The sequence below is a fragment of the Falco cherrug genome, chromosome 1 (genome assembly GCF_023634085.1).
Source record: "Falco cherrug isolate bFalChe1 chromosome 1, bFalChe1.pri, whole genome shotgun sequence".
Classification (NCBI taxonomy): Eukaryota; Metazoa; Chordata; class Aves; order Falconiformes; family Falconidae; genus Falco; species Falco cherrug.
In genome coordinates this window covers 115,847,512-115,873,544 of record NC_073697.1, presented here as the reverse complement: position 1 = coordinate 115,873,544, position 26,033 = coordinate 115,847,512, and the positions used below count along the sequence as shown (strand labels likewise).

General features: G+C 36.3%; 1 protein-coding gene across 1 annotated transcript in view; it reads left to right on the top strand.

Annotated features, from left to right (window-relative positions):
• B3GNTL1 (UDP-GlcNAc:betaGal beta-1,3-N-acetylglucosaminyltransferase like 1) overlaps positions 1-26,033 on the top strand; it is a 132,735-nt gene that overhangs the window by 17,981 nt on the left and 88,721 nt on the right. Inside the window, exons 5-6 of the mRNA XM_055722655.1 lie at positions 1,897-1,962; positions 20,276-20,371. Of these exons, the coding sequence (XP_055578630.1) occupies positions 1,897-1,962; positions 20,276-20,371 (162 nt within the window). The remainder of the gene's footprint in view (positions 1-1,896; positions 1,963-20,275; positions 20,372-26,033) is intronic.

The following is a 26,033-nucleotide window of genomic DNA, read 5'->3' as shown; positions in this document are numbered from 1 at the left end:
GTAAATTATCTTTATTGTGCAGAATCATAAACAGTGGAATCTTTTAGCACAAGAGCATATGTTGTGTATTGGAAGGGATAATAGTAACGTTGCTCTAAGCATTGAAATTCCTCACTTTTTGATGGATTTCTTTTGTCTTCACATTTTTTTTTATATTTAACAAGAAGACATCTAAGAATCCTGAGTAATTCATAACGGAGTGGACAAAGCTCAGTTAAAATATATTTCCTATTGCTTATATGAAAATCAGGTTTTAATTTACAAAAATCGGCCTTGTATTTGGCACAAAGAAATAGGATAATGGTTCCTCTTGGAAATAGGGTAGAAGTTTTATTGGAACATTTGCTTGGTACAGTACTTGAATTCTGGTAATAAAGTGGATTAGATGGTAAATAATATCATTGTAGTTTTGAAGTAACTGATGTACAGAGGTTGAGAAATCAGAAGGTTTTTTTCTGTTCTATTCGTTTTGCAAAACAGTAACATCTCTTAGGCTTATTACTAAAAATATCCTACATACGAAATGCAGAAAAACGCTTTGTATAATTTATTCCTTCCATCTTTTCTAAACTTGCGTGTGATAAGTCAGTTTTATTATTCATTTGTTTTATGTTTAAAATTGAATTGTATTAAATAGTTAGATGCACTTCTAAAACCTTTTTCATCCTTGCATTGTTTTTGATGATACTATAGTATCACCTTTATATCAAGGTCATTCAGCCCTCTAAGCTCTAGATATTTAAGCACCAATATATTTTTTGTTGCTATTAGTTTGACAGAAAGTTTCAATGTGAAAGCTGGAAATTCAATGTTTGGGTTTTTTGGCTTTATTAAGGAATTTCCTTAGAATTATTTAAATGTGAGTAACTGTTACAAGAATGGATGTAGAACAGGAATTCAGGGCTCCTTTGAATTATGTATGCCTGATAAGGTAGGGTCATTTGGAAATACTCTGAAAAGAAATAGGCTGTGTTAGCTTTAACCAGCATCTAAGAAAGACTGAACTGATTCTTTAAAAGGGAAGAAATATGGCACCAAAATGGAAAAGAATATAGGTAGAAACCTCAGGAGACTATATTTAGGGAAGAAATTTTGTGCAACAGTTGGACATTTTAATAGATTGTAAAACCATAGCGTAGAAAGGATATAACTTTGAACAGGAAATAATAAAATTTTGAAAGGAGTATTTCCTATCTGTTCAAGGAAAGATAGCAAGGTTATTAACTCTTAACAAGGCAACCTGTATTTTTCTATGTAAACAAAATAGACCTTTATGCTACAAGTGAAAGAAGTACTAACGTCAAATTTAAATCCAGGTGGTGTGTTTTAAAGACGCTATCAATGCTGATGCATTTTATGTGTGTGGTGGGCTTTTTTTTCTTTTTTTTTTTTTTCTTTTTTTTTCTTAGAATTGTGTCATTTCACAAATACTACTTTTTCTGCTCATGAAATATGATGTATGAGTAGATCTAGAAACTGAAGCTTTTCCTTATCAATGAAACAAGGTACAGCCAGACTACAAAGAACATTTCCTCACTTCGCTAGAATGTCTCAAATCTCATGCTTTTAATCAAGGTTAGTTCCTTGTCCACGCATACTGCTAGTACTGCGTTAAAGAGTTGGTGAATTTCCTTAGAAATGTAAAATGTGTGGGTGCCCATAAGATATATGTTGAGATCATAACACTGTTGCTGCGTAGTGGTTTTGATCACTTGCAATTTGAACAGAATTGAGTTTAATCCACTAAAAATGTAAAGTCTCTCATTACTTGTTCCATTTGTATTTCTGACTGCAAGCCAGTAAAATGATGGTAATTTAGCAGCATATTCTAATGTGTGTCTGAGTACTGTACTGTGACCCTTTTTATGTCCAGTAACAGTGTGCTATTTATTCCAGGATGATGTGATGATGCCACAGCGGGTTAGACTGCAGCACGAAGCTGCCATTCAACACCCAAACAGTGTGAGTACTTTTTTCTTGTGTGTATTTGTGTGTTTTGCTTTTATAGAGTGCCGGATACATCTTTAAAAGGATATGAAAATTTCACAGTAGGGCTGGTGGAGGCAAGGCAATAACCAGTTTATTCTTTTGCCTTTATTTTTAATCCTTGCACTGAATAGTAGCTTTGATTGAACTTCTTTTCTTCCTTTTATTTTCTCTGTTCAGTAAACCAAATCTCATCATGGCAGCGATACTATTTTTCAAGGAAGTATACAGGTTTTCACATAGATTACAGTATGTAATCTAAAGGAGAATTCCTTTTTTAGTGTAACCTTACTAAGTAATGTGAAAATCTACAAAGGACTGGCTACAGTTATGGTTTATCTGTTTTTACAGAAACTGTAAACTGTAAGGAACATATGGATTGTTATCATTAATAAACTGGCATACAGTTAAATTGATGTTTCTCCCTATGTCTGTCTGCAAAAGAAAACAGTGTTACAGTGCCATTCTTTATACTTACAAAATAAACTCTCAAAAACATTCTGTGAGATAGTTGGTTTATTATCTATATAATTTTGATTTTAAATACATGTCTGTGATTAGGGCCAGTATCCTTTAGAGAAAGTTTGTGTATATGTTTTAGTTACCTGAAAACAATAAATACAAATAATTTGTTATGGCAATTTATTTGTCAATGTTACTGCAATAGATACTCCTTTATAAACTTGAAAACTGAGTTTGTATTCCTACCACCAATGTTCAGCAAAAATAGACTTATTGTTTTCACATCTCTGACAATTTCTCTTGTGAGATTTATGTCAATGTGCAAGAGGTTTCTGGAAAAGGTCAATTGACTTGAACTGTCAAGAAGGTATTTCCTTAGGTCTCAGAATAAAAGAGACAGTTTCAGGATTATCACTCTTGGAATTAAACACCTTTTGAACTTTTCCTCTGAAACACACTTGCTTCGAAGTAGAGATGATTGTAGTTGTTTCAGCTGAGGAATGTCTGCCAGACAACCTGCTGCTTAGTGGTGGGATGTATACCTGCTCATCACACCACCTGTATTAGGTCTCTTATGAAATCTGATAATCCCTACAATGTAATGTATCAGCTTACGGTTTTAGTAGTACCTGAGTAGCAGTTAACCTAGTTTACATTACGAACATAATAAAATGATACATCAACAATTGTTTTTGTTTGATATCAATCAGTTAATGTAATTTTGCATAGTAAAATGCAAAAAAACTGGAGAGCCAAGTTGATCCAGTAAGCTTGTTTTATGGAAACGAGTGTTAAGATCTATCATATTTCTTGTGTATGTGACTTCTGTATCAGTATATTAAAACTTTCCTTAATTGGACTAATTTAAACTAAACAGTTTGTAGTCTATTTAAAAAACACTTTAACAGAATACAAACAAAACAGTTGTACTTTACTGCCTAACAACATTCAGCATGAGCTATTAAATTACAATCAAATAAGTAATACTGGCTGCCTGAGTAGACTGAAGGATATGTCTTCATGATACATTTTAAGCAACACAAACTTGTTCTTCCCATGCTCTATACTAATCTAAAATTTTGATCCTGTTTTAATATGTGGTACTTGTGGTGGGTTGACCTTGCCTGGACGCAAGGTGCCCACCAAGCCACACTGTCGCTCCCCTCCTCAGCAGGACAGTGTGGGTGGAGAAAATAAGATGGAAAGAACTTGTGGTTCAAGATAAAGGCAGTTTAATAAAACGAAAAGCAAGAGCTGCGCATGGAAGCAAAGGAAAACAAATTATTTGTTCTCTGCTTCCCATCAGCAGGCAATGTCCAGCCACTTCCCAGGAAGGAGAGCTTCAGTACGCATAGCAGTTCCTCCAGAAAAGAAACGTAGCAGCAATGAATGTCCCCCCACCCCCTGGTCCTTTCTCTTAGCTTTATTGCTGAGCAGCTGTCACTCAGTATGGAATATCCCTTTGGTCAGCTGTCCTGAGTGTGTCCCCTCTCAAGATCTTGCCCACCTACTGCTGAGGGGAGACTTGGAGAGACAGCATTGATGCTGTGCGAGCACTGCTCAGCAATAGCCAAAGCACTGGTGTGTTATCAACATCTTTCTAGCCACCAATACAAAGCCCAGCACTATGAGAGCTGCTATGGGGAAAATTAACTCCATCTTAGCCAGATATATGAGAAGTATACCTTCTGGGCTAATGTATTTGATAGAACTCTTAATTCAGAGGTCTGAAAGGAGAAATGGGAATATAGCCAGCTGTTCCTGATGAGCAAATAGATCACTTTGGTCCAGAGCCCCCCAGTAGTTCTGACATAAATTGAGTTACTTTGGGCAAAGTAAAAGTTGACCTGGCCACAAATCTACTGACCAATGTCAGGGTGGACTGCTTTTCATAGAAGAGTGATCTCTCTGCTGTCCTCAGAATAATTGTGTCATTGAAATTCTGGCCTTGGAAGATGGTTGAGGATGTTCGAATAAAGTTCTGTTCTGTATTTAAAGTTCTGGTACTAGCTTCAGTCAGTATCATAAGCCAGAGTAGGTGGAGGGGGAGAAAGAAAAAAGAAAAAAAAAAAAAAAAAAAAAAAGCAGAAGCTTGAGAAATGCCTGTGAAGCAGTAAGCTTTTTTGGTTTGTTCCTGAAATTCTAATTTGCAGACTTGGACTTTCCACTGTTTTGCAACTTCTTCTGACCTGGATTTTTGACTTTATGTAGTCTCTGTACTTTCAGAAACCGTTCCTAATCCTAGCCTTGCTGGTTGTTACTGAGAGCCAGATTTGAAGATTAGTATTCCCAGTGGGCTCTGATATTGGAGGCTTCAGTTTACTGTCGTTACTAGTATAGATTTACAGGTAAGAAATGTCTCCCAACTTTCTCCATTGAGAGGAGTCTTCTCCCATATCCTAACTAATCCCCGAGGTACTTCCTCGTTCATGTTATTCTTAAATGCAGATTGCCTTACCCTGACTTGAGGCCTGGTTACTAAACTGCGGAACCAAAGATATCAGATGCCTTTGGAATGACTCCCCAGCCAGTTTTGTTCAAAGAAACTCATGTGTCTATCTCTGAAAAAGCAAAAGGCTTGCCCCCAGGTTCAGGTACTGGAATATGAGTGGGGTAACCCTGCAGCAGCCTGTGGCTGTATCACTCTCATTTCCTGTATTGTAGACTACTTAATCATACTTGAAAGAGCAACAGCAAATTAATTTATACTCTCTTAAGCCATTTTATCTGGAAGACTTCTTAAAAAAACCTTGTAGGATGGAACTGTTCTGTCATCGGTAACATGTAGAGTGGAGAATTTTGGATCTCAAAAGACAAATTACTAATACATTTTGATTTTAGTAAATGCAGCTCTCTAGGACTGCTGTCATCTTGTCTGCTGTCGAATATTTTATATTATCTCAAAGTCCTGTTGACAAGGGTTCTGTAAATAGGACAGTCTCAGAAGACACAAGCTTTTGAGACTTTGTGTATTTAAACTACAGATTCTTAAGCTCTGCTGCCTCAATATGAATACCTGCTTTTAGCAGTTTGAAAGCTTAGGGACAGTGCGCTGTGTATTGATAATATGATAGCTACCAGCCTCTTGGCACTGGTTGTCCAGTGCACATGTGCACTTATGCTGTATATAAGCATGCCATCAAATTGCTTATGCTCTGATCAGATCAGAAATGACTGTTAGTAGAGAATGAACAACTGTTACTAAAATTTCTTGGTCTAGTTTTTGTTTATCCCTACAAGCAGCATCTATCCCATTTATCCAGGGTAAGCCAGGTGTTGCTTATTTACCAACCACGAATCATATATGCTTTTTTGGCAGCTAATGAGTGGGAAGATTCAAGATCACATTTCCCTTAATTCTGAAAAAATCAGGTGTTCATATCTTATTTTACTTCTACTTGCGTTCTTCTGAAGGAGATCCAACTTTCTGTGCATACTAGTGTTCTATTGAACAAATCTTCTGAGTTTAGAGTAGCCCAGGAAATCATTTCCCAAACCACACACACACTCCCCACATTTATTCTGTATTTTATTTGAGCAGAGTAGTGCCCTTTAAGAAGTCCCAAAGCGTTTTGTTTCAAGGAAGGAGGAGGTGGTTGGTGGTCTCTGCTCCCAGGTTGTCTCGTTGCTGGGTGCTTGCACCAGGAACTGCTATGAGCATGCAAAGATTAAATTGCTGAATGTGGTTTGAGTACAGTTTTGGAGAGCTCAAGTACCATGAAAGAGCTTCTCTAGAATGTGCTTTACGCCTGAGATGCTTATGTACCAGGCCACTGTGCCATTATGGAGGCTTTCCAGAATAGTGCAGCACTCGGAATACTCACCCAGTTTTTCCTAAGGATTCCAGATACTGGAAGGAGAAGTGTGCTAAAATGAGATGTACTCTTCACACTCAAAACCCACTGACTTTCTCATCTGTCTTAGAGCCATACTGAATATTTTTGGACACCATATTGTCTGCTGAGCATGGTGTTACTTTATTCTTCCTCTCACTACTGTCTAATTTGAGTATGTGCGTTCCCCCACAATACTGCGCATGAACAGCACGTGACTTCATATTTTTATATCCCTTTCTTTCTGCAGAATTGCTTATAAAATAGTTAAGCTCTTCCTCGCTGTCTCCTGCATCTTCCTAAACAACGGGCAATAGAAGTTAAAGAACATAATTTCCCTTTGTTTTCACTGCCTAAGAGATGAATCTGTACCAGTGTCAGAATGAACATCTTTCTTTTTGTTGTGAAATTACTAGCCTCTTTCTCAAACATGTAGGATACCTAGGCATGTGAGACAATGTAACCATTTGCATTTCTTCAATGAGAAATTCTTGCTGTTTTGCATCTCTAAAGCAAATCTTTGACATATTCTGTACCTTGGATTTAGATAAAGAGGTGCGATGCCTGAGGTCATTTAAATCTATTGCATTATCTGAATGTGTTAACCAACTGACTAAATTCTGCTTATTGTTGGTGGTTAATGTTACTGTAAGGTAGTTGATTGGATTGGGTGAACTTGAACAATGCATGGCACTGGTAGTTTGCAGACCTGTTCATCTGCCCCTGGGAAAGCTGTAAACAAATATTGCACAATCAGCAAATGAATTGGAGAAATGAACAAATGAATGAGATAGCTGAGCTTGATCCTCTCTTTAAGGCAGAACTCCAGGCCGAAGGCATGGGATGTCTCTCCTCCACTACCACTGAAACTCACAAATTAACTAAACTTAGGTTTGGTGTGTGTGCCCACCCCCCACCCCCTCTTTTTTTTTGTCTTTTAGTCTGGACAAATATATTTCTTGAACTTAACAGTTACAGTCTAATAGGTAAGTTTCTTATATTGTCACTGTACCCTGGGCCATTCCACTTGCCTAGACCTGTTACACATTTCTATTACATGTTAGAAAGACTGTTCCCCTCCCCCCATTTGAGCACTAGTTTGAATCATTTCACTTTCTCTTTTTTGTGACTAAAATGATCAGATTTCACTGATTCTTGATCATGTCAGTCCTTTTAGCTTCCACTTTATTAATTTAAATCAATATCTGAAATAGCAAGTAAAGGTTTTCTTAGTAGTAACAGAAAGAGTGTACAACAAAATGAGTAGATCCTCTCTTACAGGTATAATTAAAATGAAGTTTTAGTAGTACATGAAGTAGATAATCATGTGGAACAGAACTTTTAAGATCAGCATTCTGAGTGTTCATGTCACTGTCATGACAATGAGATCTGATTCTTTTCCAAAATAGCTAAAAATTGACAATATTTTGAATATTTTTACATTGGCTAGAGACGGGGTTCTATAAGTTAATCCATGAGAGCAGTTCTGTGGGGAATGGCTTAACGAATACTGAGCTTTGTTTTTTCTGATTGCAAAAAGAGTAACAGACATTCTTGTATATTCTATCAGTGAGTTCCATATTTTAGATCTAGCTCTTGTCCTTGGAGGGAGGGAGGTAATTGTATGTAGTCTGGACCAGTTTCTAAGTACTGTCTCGTCTCGCATATCAGAGCAGTTCTTTAAGTCAGAGTGTGCATGGGTTGTTTTGTATACAAAAAGAGCACTGTATATAAATAGTATGTTTTAAGTAATTTTTTTGGCTGAGTAGTTAAGACATTGTGTACTCAACTAGTGGAAAAAACATCCAGACAATTGTTTCCATCTCATCTCAGGTGTGTAACTGCATGTGTAGAAACTCTTGTGATAGAATTCCAGTGCAGCATCACTCACTAGAGCACTGGCTTGTACAACAGCAACTTTTCAGTGTAGCCTTTTACTGAGCAGCTGTGCTATAGTATATCACATTAATGTGTGGGGTTTTTGTTCCTGCTTATTATCACAAGTGTGGAATAAAGGCAGAAGATTGTTTTATCAACCTTGTGACAGGCCAGGCTGCTTCATGATGAAAGGGAACATGGGATAAAAAATAAAAATGGGAAGAAAAATAAAGAGGGAGGCCACCTTATACATTGGCAGTCAATAGTAGCACTTTAGGAATATTGGCAGTCCTCGGTGTGTAGTGGTTTTTACATTCCACATACCAATGGAGTTTGGTTACCTCTGAAAGATCTTAAAGCCCTTTGTTTGCTGTATCTTCTTATTAGTCTAATGTTAAAATATCACTGAAAATAACAGATTACCTTTCAGAGTACATGCTGTGCTTCCTCTTGCGTGCTTTCTCTTGGGAGTCAAAACTGTTATTATGCAGTCGGGTAATTGCACTTAGACGTGGATTTATTCTATCTAATGAACAAGGTAGCTTTGTTTGTGTGGCTAGACCTGGCAAAATCAAGATAACGCATGTCTCCTGTATCTGTGTCTTGTTCTTCAAATAGTCTTTTGTTGCATAGTACTAATTGGAATTCAGAAGCTCTAAAAACTTGTATGGATTTTCATATAATTGCACCTGGTGCATTTGTGGGGTTTTTTTCTAAACTGAAAACCATGCAAAGGAGCTTTTGCTATTCTAGCGGAGTTACAAGTCTTCAGGAAATTCATTGAGAAGTGACCTGAAGTCTAAATGTGTTCATGAACTATTCAGCATATTTGGATCACAGTATGATGTTACACAGTGAAAAAATACGTGCTGTATTAGGAGTACATCTTCATGGTGGAAGTTAGCAGACAAAATCTTGCTTCGTCTGAAAACTCTGTGGCTGTGATTAGAGCAGTGCTGAACCCTAGCTAGTAGTTCCTGCCTTACAACAGTATTAGCAGGGTTTGTATCCGCTCTCACACAACAGCGTTACAGCTTCTGGTCAGCCTGGAACATGGGCAGACTGAGGCTGTATCTGCCTATAAAAGACCTGCTCTCAGGAGCTTTAGGTCAGGTCTTGCTGAAGCCGTGTGATGCAGTGGACAAGGGCTTCATTTAGGAGGGAGAAGATGCAGATTTGCCTCCAGAGTGGCTTTGCCATTCCTCATCTGCTGTTTTAAGGAAGTGCTCAATGACATTGTTCTGTAGTCTGAGCCTTTATTCCCGGAGGAATCTTACTACCTTTTGTCTGCTTGGATTAGACAGTGTTTTAGTCTTGACTGTGAAAATAGGTAAGTAGTATCTTATATGTAATTTTGCAGCTGTGAAAAGATAATAAACATATGTGAAGCTTTACTAAACTGTCATTAGACACAACTACATAACATTTAAATATTACCTCTGTGTTTGGTGTAATAGAAAAATCCCTCCATTTGAATTCTGTGCTTCCTGTGTGCAACAAGTTAATGGTTGTTGTTGGTGTTCTCTCATTCTGTGTCTTCTACTGAAGTCTGGGTTTTATCAATCTCCCTTTTTGTCTTCCAGTTGTTGCATATAGCTTAGCAGATTTTTCTTTGATAAAGCTTTTTATTTTGGACATGAAGTTGATTAAAATCTTCATCCTGTAGAACTTAAGTAATCTTTGATTCTCCTTAGTTAATTTGCATCAGCTCTCCTTCTGTCTCCCTTACTCAGCATGTTTGAGACAGATCAGTGGGTGTTGCCCAGGCACGTCCTAGTAAGCAGTGCCTATAGAGTTTAGCTTTAATATAAGCATTAATTAATGTAACAGCTCTTAAAAGAAATTAACTGGATACTAGCATGTCTTGAAGGATAGATGAGTAGATCAAATTTGTTTGTTTAACCCTGTTAGTAGGAGTTTGCTCTATTGAATGGGCTAAGTAGATCTGAGGACACTCTGGTCCATCGTTGGTATGGACAGGGGAAAATGTGATTATATTCCTGAGGTCATTACCTACAATTGTTGATTGTCCAAAATCAGTTTATTTTTTATGTAGGAGAAAAAAATGTCCAGAGAAATATTTTCAATAACTAGCCTAACTATTCTGGTCATTAGAACTTTAATACTTTATACTTAGTTCCCATATACTGCACACCATAAGCAAACTACAAGTCTTTTAACATTTTTCTCCAGCTTATGGAAAATGTAATTCTGTTAAGGCTATCCAGTATAGATACTTACAAAAATATGTAAGTTTATGACTTAGGGAAATTGTCATTAGAGGTTTTTTGAAGTTGTTGGTAATAATTCAATAATCTGGTTTTGGTATGAAGGGTAGAAACTAGAGCAGCGCTTGTGCAAAGGTTTTGTTCTTGAAGTGGTGACAGTGGAGTATGTTTAAGAAGAGAAAATATGATTCCTTTTCTTTTTCTCTTTTTCTGCACTGAAGAATAAGAAAATTCTTTGTTTGACAATGTGAGAGTATTATTCTTGTGGTGGTTTTCATTAATTGGGCCTTTCCATGTATATCACCCAGATCTGCTGGAATTCAGCTGTGTCTTTGCTTTTTATTAGGCAGCTTCCTTAAAGATTCTTTTTAATTTGGTATTTCTGAAAAACCGCAGTGCATTTTCAAAGTCACAATGTCAATTTAAGTCTGTTCTACATTTAATCAAATATCCCAAATGAGAAACATCCCAACTTACACCACTTTGTAATTAAATATGTGTTTAATATGGCCTCCACATGCCAATAACCCCATCAAACAATTCTGATTACTAGAGTTTGATATTCATGAATGGTTGATTTTAATGCAGACTTTCAGCATATTATATTTTTGAAACTATGTCTGAAATGTAAAATGTTTAAAACTTAAGACCCCCCCTCCTCCTTGTGTTTATGTTTTGCAGTGGTGATAACTATTATTAATCCAATCATACTTTGTGGAGCTACAGACACAAGAGAAATTTGGTTTAAAATAGAAATTGTGCAAACATACTGCTCTTTTTGACTGTTCTTAAGTGTTGTGCAAAGGACTGGTTGTGTAAGCATCTCAACAGAATCCAAAGAGTTTTCTTAATTTGAATCAAATTCAGATTATACGTGCCATGGCCTTTATACAGAGGTTGAGCCCTTAGATCTTGTTCATCCCAGGATGGCAGATTTTGAATGAGGGCTTCTGAGGTCGGATGCTTTTTCCCTACCCAAGGTAGTTATCAGCATACTGGGGCTTACTCATTTACCTTCAAAAAGGACTTCTGAAATTCATTTAATTTAATGTAATAACTACAGATTTGCTGTAGTATTGCTGAGTATTTCTTCAGTGATACTTACTTGAAGTTTTTCCAAAAATGTGACATTCACACTTCATGATTTCATATGCATGACAACATCCTTTTTAAATGTACGTGTGGTGTGGTGTGATACTCATCTGTGCTCATTCTGATTATGCCACCTTGCCTTCTAATTTTTCATATAAATTCAGTAAAGAAAATTCAGACTTCCTTGGGTTTTAATTACTCTTTTTTTTTTTTTTTTTTTTAAATGTGCTGAAAGTAAACATAAAACATTGTATTGTGGACTTCGGACTTGAACCAGTGCCAAGTAGAATGTTTAACAGGTGTTCTTAAAAATTGGTTGTTATAAGATAAGAACATCTGTGGAAGTGGATATTCATCTGATCTAAAGGATTCCCTGGGGAGTCAGCACTACTAACATATTTTATAATTTTAAAAACATGCTTTAAATACACTAGGGTGTGTTTTGTGTCTTTACACCTAATAGAAATTACCTCACAGGTGTCGTGTGTTTTGAAGAACAGTTTCCTTCATTGGAAATAGAGGAGAGAGGAAATACATTTTACCACCTTCTTGCCCCAGTATATAATTTTGGAAAGATTTTAACCATATAAAGATATTCCTTCCATTCATTTTTCCTCTTTGATTGCATTACATGATGATCACAAAACCCTTCTTAAAACCACTAGTATCTTCAATCATTTCATCATTGTGCTGCATTGAAAAATAAAAGGTCATGGGCCTCTAGACAAAGACAATATAATAGAAATAAAATCAGTACTTTTAACAACAAAATTTCAAGACTTGTTTTTAGTAAGGTGAAAATCCGACATGCTAATTCTTGGTATAAATACCTAGTCTGTTTAGCTGTTGCTGTGCCATAGAAGTTTCTTACTCATTAAAGCAGATGTTTTAGTTATTGTACTTGTCTGGGAACTCAGTGTAAAGTGTACTCGGTAAACGGCTGTATTTTGTAAATCTCTCTTCATCTTTCAGGTAACAGTTTTTTGGACTAACAACCCTATAATTTTGTCACATTATCCAAATATGAATTTTCTCGAGTTTTAAATAAACTTTGTGAACTTTGTAGCTGCTGTTACTTTTAATTAAATACATGATAGCAGAAGCAAAATTTGGTTAAATGGCAGCTAAATCAGTCCTAAATGAGAGTTATTATTGACACGATTTTATTTTCTTAATGATTAGCATTTTATGGACAGGTTCTTCTATAGCACTATCACAATCTGAAGGAAGACCATCCAATAATATCCCATATATACATATATCCCAATATATTTTTACGAAATACGGATTTAGCTGTATAAAGCTTTAATTATTTGCTCCAAGTAACAAGAATAAGAACTGGAAACAGAGCAGATAATTTTTTCAAGAAGATCTTGCTTCACTGCGCCAGCGTTCTGTAATTAAAATGGATTTTAACATACAATTCCAAATATTCTTTATCTTTTCCTTAATCGGGTGAAGGAATAATTTACTAATATAAGTGTAATCACTTGCTCACATTTAGTTAAAATGAGTGAAACAATGCTTATTGCCATTGGCAAAAAATCTTAATCAATACTTAGGCATTTCAATAGTTAAATCTTAATTTTACAGTCATGCTAGTTACCATAAGAAAGTTGTAGCTGTTCTTAGTAAATTACAATTAAAGACTTGTGGAGGGTTGTGTTAATCATGTTTCCTGTGAGAGATGGATGATCTGATGAGATAATGCTTAGTCACAGCTGTGCAATTAACAGTTATGCTACAAGCACTATTTCATAAATGTACTTGAAAAGAAATCCTGGACTGTCTCGATCAATTGCTCTTTTCGTGGTAGATTTTTACCTGAGAGTTCAGTAAAACGTCCTAGGGGTGCTGCTGATCCATGCTTCTAACAGCTAGTGTTAGAGGCACTGCAGCAATACCTGAAGCTTTGCTGATCTTTAGACAAATACATGAAAATACATGTATTTATAAAGGGGGCTGTGTGTACCCAGGAAGAAAATGAGACTTATTATAGACATTTTTACAACCAAATAATATTTAAAGTATTATGTGAATGAAAACCATAGAAATTAATACAGAGGGAAGATAAAAAGAAAAATTCTCACTCTCCCATCAAGTTTTCTTCTGAATTTCAGGATATGTTTGCACTGACACATCAATGGAGGGATGGATGGATGGAAATGACTACAACAAAAAAAATAAAGTAGGGTTTAAAGACAGCACAAGTGAATTCTACCTTTTCTTTATACACCAAGATGTAGGCACGATTAACAAAAGCTGTTTTTACATTCAGGATAAGGTAAATGCCTCCTATTAGCTTTTTTAGTTTAGGAAATTTCCCTCTGTGAGCCCTCGTAAACAGGCATATTGGGGGAAAAGGTGTTGTGCACTAGAGATAATCCTTCCTGTATTTCCTGTTATTTGAAGAATCTCTGCTCGTAGAACATTATCTAGGATCAGATGTCATGATACTTCTAATTAAAGCTTCACTAAGTAGTTAATTACATTCTCTTCTAGGAGGTTTATGTCATTCAGTCATATTTCTAACACGAAACTCAACACTGCACACTCTTTCTCAAGTGTGTAGTAAGTTTTGTACTTTGTATAACCTTTGAAAGTTGTTTTTCATTTAATACCATAAGTTGAGGAAAAGAGTTTATTTTCTACAGGAAAGCTGTGGATTTCTCCTTGCTAAAAATGCATTTTCCCCCAATACCTGCTTCAGTATCATTATTGGTTAGTTAATTAAAAAAACTTCATAAAACAAAGCTCCTTAAAAGAAGTTACATTATATGAAGAAATCCTATGTATACCTAGTGCCTGCTACCTTACAAAGAGTTTGTGCTTTTGCCTGTGTTAATTTCCCCTTTTTATAAAACTAAGAAGGAAAAAATTGGAGACCAATTTATTTTTCATCTTCATTTTCTCTGTAGTACAACAGGAGGGTTCTGACCCATAGGCTGTCTCCTGAATAAGAAAGATTCTTTGTGCTAGAGGAAGTTGTACTGATTAAAAAACCAAAAATGCCACATCTGCAGAAAGTGTGTTGGTTTTAATTACTGTCAACTCATTTAATCTTTGCTCCCTCTCACCCTCTTCCTTTTCCATTTATATGTGCAAGGGAAAACATAAAAACCTAAAATGACAAAAATAAGGAACACCTCTACCTGAATATTGCATTTAAAAACAAATACTAGTGAAAAGTTGGAACAAGTTATGGCATGTATGCAGATGGCTGATGTTGCTGCTGGGTATAGAATGCTGGTTTTTGTACATACCAGTGATATGACTGAAATACTCTTGCATTTCAGTGAAACAATTTTGTAACTCACAGAACACTGACTATATGTGCTCATAGTACAATTTTGTAATGTGTTTAATAATCCCAGCTAGTTCCTCTGAACGTGATCGTAACTCTGACCTTTATTGATCAGCAAGTCATTGAACGTGCTTTTTAGGTTTAGGTTTCATACCTCATGGCTAGCCCAGTGTACTGTGACCAATTTAGAGCATCTGTTTCATGAAGAACCACATTATTCTAGTTTTATGTTGTTATTTGTAGAATTCTAATGGTATCATAGTTACATTGTAATAGTTTTATAGTGCTCTAACTTCTGAAAATCTTTTCAACGTAGTGATATAATGTACACATCGATGACTTTGATTCTGATCAGGTTCATGAACTCCAGTCTTAACCACGTGAAGTGGCTGAGTTACTAAAGAAGAGAGCATCAGGTGCCTAAGCATAGACATAAAATGCTATTTTGACACCTCAGGCTGTCTGAGACCATCTAGACCAGGGCTCGCAGACACCAGAGGCCTGATCCTTCTATGAAGCTGTAGTTAGGGGCCAGCAGGGCCACAGGGCTGTAGGCTAGATGCTTACATTTGGCCACTTCACCCCACAAAGCTCATTTTAAGCCATTTATATTTTTTAAAGTTATTTGTATGGCTTGTCAGCGTATGTGTTTGTTGGTAGTTTAGATAAAACCAGACCATTGTTTTATGCTCATAATATTCTTATCTGTCACTGTCTCTTGCTGCCATAAATTATAAATTATTTTGTATTTCTTTCCGTAGAGGCCAGTGCCGATTGCAATTAAGTAAATAGCTAACTAATCTGTAAACTACATTTAAAGCATAAAAAAGTAATTGCCTGTCTAGAAAGTAAATTGCTTCATCTGGTGTTGTAGCAGAAAGGATTGCCATGATTAGAGCTTTGCTCTTCCATGAACTGCCACAGTCCTTTGCTGTGAGCCAGACACATTTTTTGTTTATGGTTCATGTTTCTTCTTCCTATACAAGTAATACCAATACCACATTACAGCAAGTTTCCAGTTGGAATATGAAGCATATTGCATTTGTGGCAGATATTACATAGTTTAGGTACAAGTATATGCTAGTATACAGTCAGCATTTGTAATAATAAAAGTAAGCTTGCCTAATTAGATCAAAAAGTTGAAACTTGCTTCATTTTTGCATAGAAATGGATACTCAAAATATCGAAAGGATTTTTTTGATATGGAGAGTTTCTTGTACTTTCTGAAGTCTGAATGGGTGTAAAATGAGCCAGAAAAAAATGGTTTGATAAAATCTAAAACTTACAAAAGAAGCAACAGTGAAAAACCTTTCCTTTCAATTTAAAAGCTGTAAGTAAATATTCATTGAGGTTGATATAAAAGCTCTGAGAGACATGGAGGAAATGCAAAAGAAACAGTGTGCCGTTGCTTCTGATGCCACACCTTACACCGGGGAACTGGAGGAAGCTGTTTGTGCTGTAAATAATCCAGATTTTGACTGGATGAAAGGAGCTGGTGAAACGAGCTGTGCTCTGCAGACACTGCACCAAAGGCTCAGGTTGAGTCACTCTGTGTTGGTGATGTTTATCTTGCAACCGTGTAAGTCAAGAATCCCCGTCATGAGTCTGAGTCCCATTGGGAAAGGAATGGTATAGCTAAAGAGCAGAAAGGTGTGTGATTTTTTTTGGCTGAGGATCTAGAAATAAATCTGATTGCATAGCAACAATTTTAAGATTTGTCTGTAAAACATCTGTTAAGATTATGCTAAAAGCAGTCTTGAGCGGTGTTGATTCTGAAAATGAAAAGCAAGCAGGAAGTCTGCGCCGTGCAAAACATTTCACTGTTATGTTAGGGGAGAGGGAAGTTTGAGCATTTCACTTCTTACAAAATGCTAACTTTGTTATGCATTTGTAGTTATTTTCCTGTTGTGTTGCAAGATCAAAACGCAGCTGTTCTCAATAACATGCATTCATACTTGTGTTTTGCTGCGATATCATCGTAACTAAAGAATGTGGTAAAATGATGTTTTACGATACCGTCTTCTGCAGGAGGGAGATCCTCGCTTTTTATGTGCCCTGCTGATGAGTTTGGTACATCCATGGAAATCTTACATAAGGCCACTAAGAACACCAAGTATGGCTTTTTTGTTCCTTTCCTTTTAAAGAAAGGAATTGTCAGGTAGTGGTTGTGGGTTTGGCTCTTTGGATGAGGAGGAGTGAAGACAGCAATTCAATTTGCTTGTGAAAGAATAGATTTTTAGGAATAATTAGAAAGCCTTCTGGAAATAAATACTTTAGTTGTATGTGTAGATAGCACGTTTAGGAAAAAGCAAACTTAAAGTCACTACTATGGAAGACATTTTAGTAAAAAGTTTTAAATACATTAATCCCTCTTTTCCTCTCTGTCTTCCTTTAATTCCATATATGAAACAAGTATAGGATTGCTAAGTATGTGTTATGGTATTTTATTGTCTACAAAATGATCCTATTCAGTGTGTAAGGAAGAAGACAGAGTGAAAAGTTAACCTCATCTTTCTATTAACTTAAATGGAGGCATTTAATTCATCAGTAATGTGTGCTGGAGCTCAAACTAGAAAAGAGTAAGAAAAGCCAAAGGTATGAGGGAGAAGGTATGATATACTAAATACTGTATAAAGAAATGAGGACATTAATGAGCATATGGAGTCTTGACATTTTTTTTCTAAGTTACATTTTGTATTGTCTTAATTTTTTCCACCAAGCAGCTTTTCTTTCTCATATTAATTCTTAACATTGATTTTACTGTTCTTCCTTTTTAGTGTTGCTGTTAGGCATGCAGGTTGATAAAGGAGTTTGTAAAGTTACACTTTGAAGGATTCTGCACCAAATTATGGCAATATTCAGTGTAACCCACTGGTTTTGTCTGTTCTGCAAATAACAGTAATTCCTGAATAACTTTTTATTTGATGAAATTTTTTTCCTAATTATGGTGTTTTCAAGTCCAAAAGGCTCAAAGTATTTTAAGACCTACATACAGTAAGTAGTAGAGAATCATTGTTACAAGCCAAAATTCAGAGAAGTAAATTGGAGTGTGCAATGGAATTATCTGTGTGGCTATATGGAAAGAGGAGGAAATTTTGGCTAAGAATACAAGTCATACTCTAGAAATTACAAAATGTGATGTATGATATAGAAAGGAGCCATCAGGATCCAATTTAATAGCAGTTATTCTGTCTGCCTTCACCTCTCCTTCAGTGTATGTAGAGATAATTGATCAAACCCATTCAGTTCTCTCTGGATGTATAAGGAGTTGAGATTTGAACCAGTTTGTTCTTTGGACTTTAGGGAATTGCAGTCCTCTAGCTGAGCACCTGGATTCAACATTTTTTTTAGATTGCTTAAACCATCAACAGCATCTATGAAAATGGTCAGACTGATCAGAAATTAATATAAAAAAATGTGAAACTGTCCTCTGCTTCTCATTTAAATTTCAGGTTGCATAGAAAGAGATGACTGCACTTACCACTTGGCTCTAATTGAAAACTAGGTGTTCAGAAAAACAAAATTGAGATTCTCCTTTTTATGTCTTAATTTGTGAAAGCTGTTTGGGAGTTGTTTAGCTTAGGCTGTGACTATTTGAATAAAGAAACTAAGTTTCCATAGTGCATTGTTTCAGAATACCTTTTGAGAAAACAGTGCTTTGTAATTTTTCCGTTCCGACTTTTATGCAGAGTTTTGTAAAGTGTCTTTGTAAGTTATAAAAACCTAGGTTATGCAAGAGAAGGTTAATGAGGTCTTGGTTAATGAATACTAGCAAGAATTCTGTGTGTAATTCTATTCTTAAATAAAAATCATCTTCACAGAACAGAATCTGCATATACCTGATGCAAGTTCTGTGAAGTTTTGTATCTGTGGAGTGCCCCTTTTAAAAACGTATCTATGAACTCTTCTAATTGATACTCAGTTTGAGACAGTTCTGGGCTAACCTTCTGAAAATCTCTTAGTATTACTTAGCTGTAATTCAGGAGAAAGGATAAGGATTGAAATTGTTCATAGTAATTCATAGTTGTCAGAGACAACTGTTCAGTTGTCTGAACTACCCCAGTAGTTCAGAGACATTCTGTTTTATTCTGATGGGGTAAGCAAATAATGTTTTCCTTTTTTTCATCTTTGTTATTTTGATTGTATTTAATCATACTTTAAATTGTGATGTTTCATTGCCAGCAGTCCCTCAGCAAGACCTCTTCATGGTGTTTTTGTTCCCACATCAAGAGTATTCATAACTGCACATGTAGAATTCTAGCCTGACTGCGTACATCTGTGCGGGGTTTAAAACTCTTTAGAGATACCTGAAAGATTTAAACTGGCTGCGCTCAGTATATACACTTAACATTCCTTATGAATGCTTAGGGTGGAAAATAGACCAAGTAAGTTTTCCACACTGTTCTTGAACAGAAATTGATTATCTGAAGCTAGTGTTCAGAAGTGCTAATACCTGTGCTTTGGTGTTAATTCTCAGTGAGTGAGCACATCCTCAGCAGGAGGTACCCATCACAGTCTGGAACAGAAGTGGACAGTTAAAGTATGACGAGAGTGCAGTAGTTGGTGTAAACCAGAATCAGCTCACTTTGCTTATATAAATAAGTCCTGTAGTGCCCTGAAGATAGACTGCAGACCATCGGGAGCAGCAAACAGCAGAGTTCTGTGTAGTCCTACTCCTAGGGTTCTCCTTGGCTTCTTCCTTGTCTGACCAGAGTAAACAGTTTCATGTTTGTATGAAATTGCGTGAATATGTGTCTGTGCGGTTACAGATAGTATGAAATTCCTCTAATATTCTGTTTGCATGTTGGAAGCTATTTATTCTATCAGTAGGTGTTCAGAATATTAAAATGCATATTTAACCTGTATAGCTACAGAACAGTATTAAAGAAGGAAATGTTGCTCAGATGGGTACCTAGTACTAAAGTGAACAAAGCAAAATGGGGTGTCTACATTGTTCTACCATAAATGAGACAAACCTGAACACAGATTTCTGTTCCCCACACACCCCCCACATACCCTACACCCCACCCCATTTTACATGAATTATAAGTAATGTGCAGTATTATAGGTTATAGCACTGTTGGTACAATTGTCTGGTGTCATCCAAATTATAATTTTCATTTGCCAAACTAACTATTTTGATTGAAAGATTGCATTCTAAATGTCTGCCTTTGGATGACTTTTCCCTTGAAAATTTCAGCCAAGATGGTTCAAATATTCCCAAGACTGAAGCTGTTGAAAATACACTTTGCAATGTTAGTCTTCTAGACACCTTTGAAAGTCTGTAACTATTTAACATTTGAACAGAGCAGTGGTGACATATTATATTATATTATTTTGTATTATGAACATAGAAGGGGCTAATAAGGACTGTATAGATAATCTTGATTTTTGGACTTCTTGTGTTTTGAATGCTTATTTTATGATATTGTTTTACTGCCATGTGGGCGCACAACAGTTTACACTATGTGATTAATCTCATTTTGCTTTAGATTATTGGTTGCCAAGTCAGAAGAGAGCCACTGGAGTCTACTGAACGTTATACTCGTTGGATCAATAATCTAACTGAAGAACAACTTCTTACACAGGTATTCTTGTTTCAGCTGTTACTGAAATGGCAGAAAGATAGAGCAAGAGGTTTATTTAGATGGATCTTTTCAGTCTGACTGTTAGCAATACACGATAACTTACTAAGGTTATCAGGGTCTTGTATTTAAAGGCTAGTAGTTTCAATAAGAGACAAGTTAATGCTGCACGTGGTCATGATGTAGTGATGACTTCATACTGAGTGAGAATGAAGCTTTCAGCTTTGGGTTTGGAGTGAGGCTTGCGGTCTGTGGTTAAATGCATACGCTTTCATTTTCTAATAATTAGTTTAGGGTTTTCTCTTTAAAAAGTGTATTGAAATACACAAGGAAAAAAATCTGTCTTGAGAATGATCTGCCACCCCCCCACCACCAAGGTTGGATAGATATTGACCACTTCTGTATCTGTTTAAGTCTTTCTGGAGATCATTTTAAAATAGCAGTTCTTCAAGCATTAAACATTGGGCTCATTATACATGTTTGTAAGATGCGTCTCATGCAACTGAAGATGACAGTTTTGGCATAAAGAAAGTTTGTTTCGTTAGGCAGGCAGCCAATGCTGAACTAAAAGAGACTTTGGCAAAAACAAGTTAACTGTGGAAGAAATCAATCCAGCTTGTGGAGGTATGTGTGTACCGAGTATTACAAGAAATCTAATGGATGGTTAGCAGAAAATATCCCAGCAGGCATTAACATGCAAGTATTTGGGGTTGGATTTTGTGATGCTATGGTAGAAAGACATTCGCTTTTGATTTTTCTGCATTTGAGTGGCTGAAAAGATTAACATACCCTTGTTTGTTAGACTTCATTGTGAACTGTGTTGTCTTCCCCGTTACCCTAACCCCCAAAGACATACTTACAGGCTCTGGTATGGTAATTGTAATACAAGTAATCTATAGACCTTGTTTTACAATCAGCAGCAGTATTATGGTTCTCTATAATTCACCAAGTGAAAATAGTTTCAGAAAAAGTTACCCATGGAATATTTGGATTTGCCTTTGAGTATGGTATTAGAAAAAAACCTGCAGATTTAAACCAGTGAATTTTTCTGACAGCAACATTTGGATCACTGTGTTGTTGAAGAGAAAGAAAAACTTGAGGATGTAAAAATTTATCCTACACAATCTGAAGTATTTCATGTAGGTGGCCACTGGATAGAGTCTTTAATGAATTCAGCTGGAAATTAAAAGAAATATCCTGATTTTGATATTATTTATGGAGGGGCTTAGCAAAAAGAAACTAATTTTAAGATGGGGATGTATGTCTTCTGGAAGAGATTATTAATACAGTGTTTCTGATAGCAGGATGCAAATACAGTGACCTGGCAAGTCCCTTGCAAGCTTATGCGCCTACAAATATCTCTTAAAGCCTTAATTAAGCAGCATGTGCAATCCATTATTTTTCCGTATCATTTAGATTCATACATTTTACAAATAGATGAGTAATTTTGGAAAATATATTGGCTTTGGAACTAGAAGGCTGCATAACAGAAGTTGTGCTACTTGTCCATGAATTTATTAACAAGATAAGAGTCACAGAATCACACTAATTATCTTTTTAACTTGTTACCTGTTCTCCACCAAATTTAACACAGAAATAGGAGTTCCTCAAAGACACTAGACTTCTGAAAATTCCGTGTTAAGTATGAAGCTAGGAGACTTTGTACTGCACCAGCTGCAGTTCATATGTTGTTAAACACCACAGAATCCACTTGGACGAAGATTTTAGGTGCCCAATCCTGAGAAAAGCTTCAGCTGTGACACAAGCCTGCAGGAAGCTGGGCTTTTCTAGCTCTGGTGCTAAAAGAACTGCACATCAGCACATGGCACCTCTCCTGCCCCAGTATCCATTCTTCTGATCAAAAATTCAGGTAGGGAGGTAATTATTTTGCTTTTCCTTAACTTAAAAAGGTATGGGGATGGGGAGGAATTGGGAGTAAAAACGATCTCAGCTGTGCTGTAATAATCAGGATATGAATCAATTATGTGAGGTTAGGCCTGATTTGTCCCACTCCTCTGCCCCCGATACACCGTATGTTTTAATTTGGGTTTGCTTTTTTAAACTCTGTTCACTAAATAAGCCCCAAGAAAGCTATAATGACGGGCCTTTGTGAATGAATTTGTAGAATCTCTGGGAGGAGCAGTCCTTCAGGGAATTCAGGAAAATTGGCTTTAATTTACAGGATATTGTCTCCAGCAGTTTCCTGTAGTGAAAGAATGTTCAGCTTTTTTTAGCTGTCTCTGTACTTGGTGCCCAGCCTTTTTTCCAGTTACTCCTGTTGCATTTCTGTATCATGTACATGCAAATTATTTGTGCTGTAAATTGGGATACCAAGCAACCAATTAAAAAAAAATAGCCACTTGTCAAGATCATGTAATCTGCTACCATAATATTCATGCTATTGATTAAATAATATCCTATAGCATGGAGTTGCTTTACTAGACAGTGACTAAAGTCCAGTTTGAAAGAGGTGGGTGGTAGCAGATGTTTTGTTAGGTGGCTGGATGGCTTCATATGCCTGGCTGCTGGTTTTGTATCACTTGAGTCAATACCAGATTTTTGGATCAAATGTCTATCCCCATCCTCATGCTGAGAAGATCATTCAATACGAAACGCTTCTAGCATTTTAACTTTTTCTTTTCCCTTAGCCGTGGCCTCTTGATGCTTACTCATCCATTAAATGTTTCTCTAAACAATTATACTGTAACATTCCAAAGATACTTTATGGTATGCGTGAAATTTCAGAATATATACCCCAGAGAGTGTGGTGTGGGAGTAAGGGAGTACAAAGAGAGTGTAACAATGAGAAAACTACTTTTAAAAAGATGACTATTTGATTGTTTTAAGGTTATCTGCTGTATAAACAATGTGATTAAAACACACTTTTATAGGTGTACTAATATAAGCCTTAAAATATATGTATATGTGTTCTGGTAGACTTACTATTTTTCTGGCCAACAGGAAAAAAAAAAAACCACAAAACTGTTTAGTAAGTGCAGAGCACAGTTACATGTACAGGAAGAAAATAACCAAACAAATTAAGAGAACTGACTGGTTTGATGTTGGAGTAAGAGAAAAAACGTAGATTAAAACTAATCCTGCAGGATATCTGAGTCTGAATTGTGATTGAAGTTTGATCACGCAGCCCTTTTTGTACACTGGAAATTTTACTTTGCTGTATAAATAAAAAGGTCTGAATGGTTTTAAGGTTGGGTTAATTGCACAAATATTTATACAAGTAGTTTTTAAGGATTGCTGCTAACTGTAAGTAAAACATCTGAGTTCCTATCCATTTCTGTTAAATCACTACTTTAGGTCCGTTTAGTCTCACAGCCAGTGAAGTATTATATTCAACCTGAAGCATAATTCCATCTGACCTACCATTTTTTCTTCCCCAAAGACAAGAGACTTCTCTGCTTTCATGGGTTTGTTCACTTAGAAAGCAGACAGCAAGCTTAGAGTGACATGTGAGGAGACTCTTGCAAAAAGGAGCGGGCTCTATGGTTGATGAGACTAGACTGTCCTAATTTAGAAAAGTGACAGTCTGAACAAAACATGACAGTCCTGTATGTCTCCTTGTGCTGGGTTGCTTCCTGATACATGCTGTGCTTGGCAGATCATCTCAGCTCTTTGTGTTGGAAGTTTTCACAGGTGATTTGCAGTTCTTACTAATAGTGTCTCCCAACCACCTGATAGAAGAACAGTAATTAACATGTTAGAGTTTCTTAACACCTACTTTTCTCTGCTGCTACAGGTGCCTGTTAAATTTAGTTGATTGTTTAAAAGCTGTGCTGCTTTGCTTACTGAAGCTTCCTACATTAGAGTTTAATTAATATTTGATAGAAGCTCGTGCTGCATGTCAAGGATTATTATAGATACTCAGTTTGGAAACAGATCCAGCATTTTGGTTGGGTCAAGCTTGTAGCTTTTCTTTTAAGGCAAGAAGGATCTGGGAACGTGGCTGGACCTTTTCCATAAATTCAGTACAGTCACTATTGCATTGTCATCATGTACCTCAACATGCAACTTCTTACTGGTAAAAAGCTGGTAGGAGTACATTGCGGGTAGGATGAATTTTCCAGGTGGGCCAGAGATTGAATTTCTCTAGTGTAAAGCATCTGATTTGTCTACTTGCAGACTATAAAATTCTACCTTTGCATGCTAGGGTCAGTCATCAGTGTGTCAGATCTGAAATAATAATTGAGGTGGCAATCTGAAAGCAATACATGCAGTGCCTGTTGTCTGGTTGTATTAGTAAAGGGGAAACTGGACAGAGGGTAAGACTTTCTTACTTAAGAATGAATAAAGCATTAAAAGGCTGATTGATATCCCCCCCTGCCCACTGCCAACCCCCACCCCAAGCCCCTGTAGTATCTTTGCCACTATTAATGGCTCACTTGTATTTGTTGTCCTTTAATAAAAAGGTACTCAATGCTTTCTTGGGATTTTTTGTCATGGTTTCCTCTTCCTTCACCTATGTTATCTGAAAATGTGCCATTAATAGCAAAGTCTTGACGTTTGTGTTCTATTGAGCAAAAGAACTGAAGTCCCAAACTGCCTAATTATGGCAGATTCTGCTAGATTGTGTGGAATTGTGTGTGCATTTGGCTGCTTCCTGTTGTGGTGGATCCTTTTTCTCCTCTGGAGGAGAATGAAACAAAGTTTCACAGCTAGTCAATGTTTATATTTACATTTGAAAGTGCGTGTCAAAAGGGTTCATGGAGTTCTAAAAAGTTTAATGAGAAGTGGTTTACCCACATCTGTGATCTCAAAGCACAATTAGAACTTCCTAGCAAGGCTTCATGTAAAGGCATATCAGGGTCAAATATTTTTGAACTTAGAAACAGGTTTGCAGTAGTTCAGAAATGTATGCAGATTTTGCTTTGTGTGTTAGCAATTTTGCGTGAGTTTAAAGGTATACCATAGGGCAAAGAGTGTTAAACAATTTGGATTTTTCCTTTTCATATTTTGTTAGATAATTTGCATGCTGAAACAAGGCTTGAATGTGATTCATAATATGTGGTAGTATTTAATTGGAACAGAAACATTGTAATATAATATGAAAGCAACTTGGGAGTACAGTAAGTTTTGTTCTGTTCCAAGATGTTCTTGATGAACGCAGTCTTGCAGCACGATGGATGCTTGTATGGCAGAAAGAGAGTAATATGATCTTGATGGACATCAAAATTAAGTAGGTAAAAAGTAGTTTATCTCTTTTGCATCCTAAAAAAGCATTTTTCTGAAGGCATTTGTTATAAGAGCTGGACAGGTAATGCCAAGTGTAAAGGAAAACTGTCAAGTATTAAATTTTCAGAAATGCGTAATTTGTTTTCCAAACTATTACTACCATTTCTCCTCAATATCTGAAAGTTACTTTGAAAAATAGGGCAAGAACTTAAAATCAGGACTTGGTTATTAATGCTGGATTGCAGTTAGGGATGTGGATGGAACTAATAACTTACAGTTTCTGAATGCTCTACTTATTGTTTGGTCTTCCACATTTATCCTGTTCATAGGCTAGTTTGCAAGTAAAGAGCCTTTGAGCTTCACTTTGGGCTTCTATCTCATTGCCTTGTATAGCTTAAGGAAATTTTACTTTTGTCTAACAGAGGAGAGACAAAACCCAGTTTTCCTTTTAAAATGATAGGTGAGATATTGAAGTAGC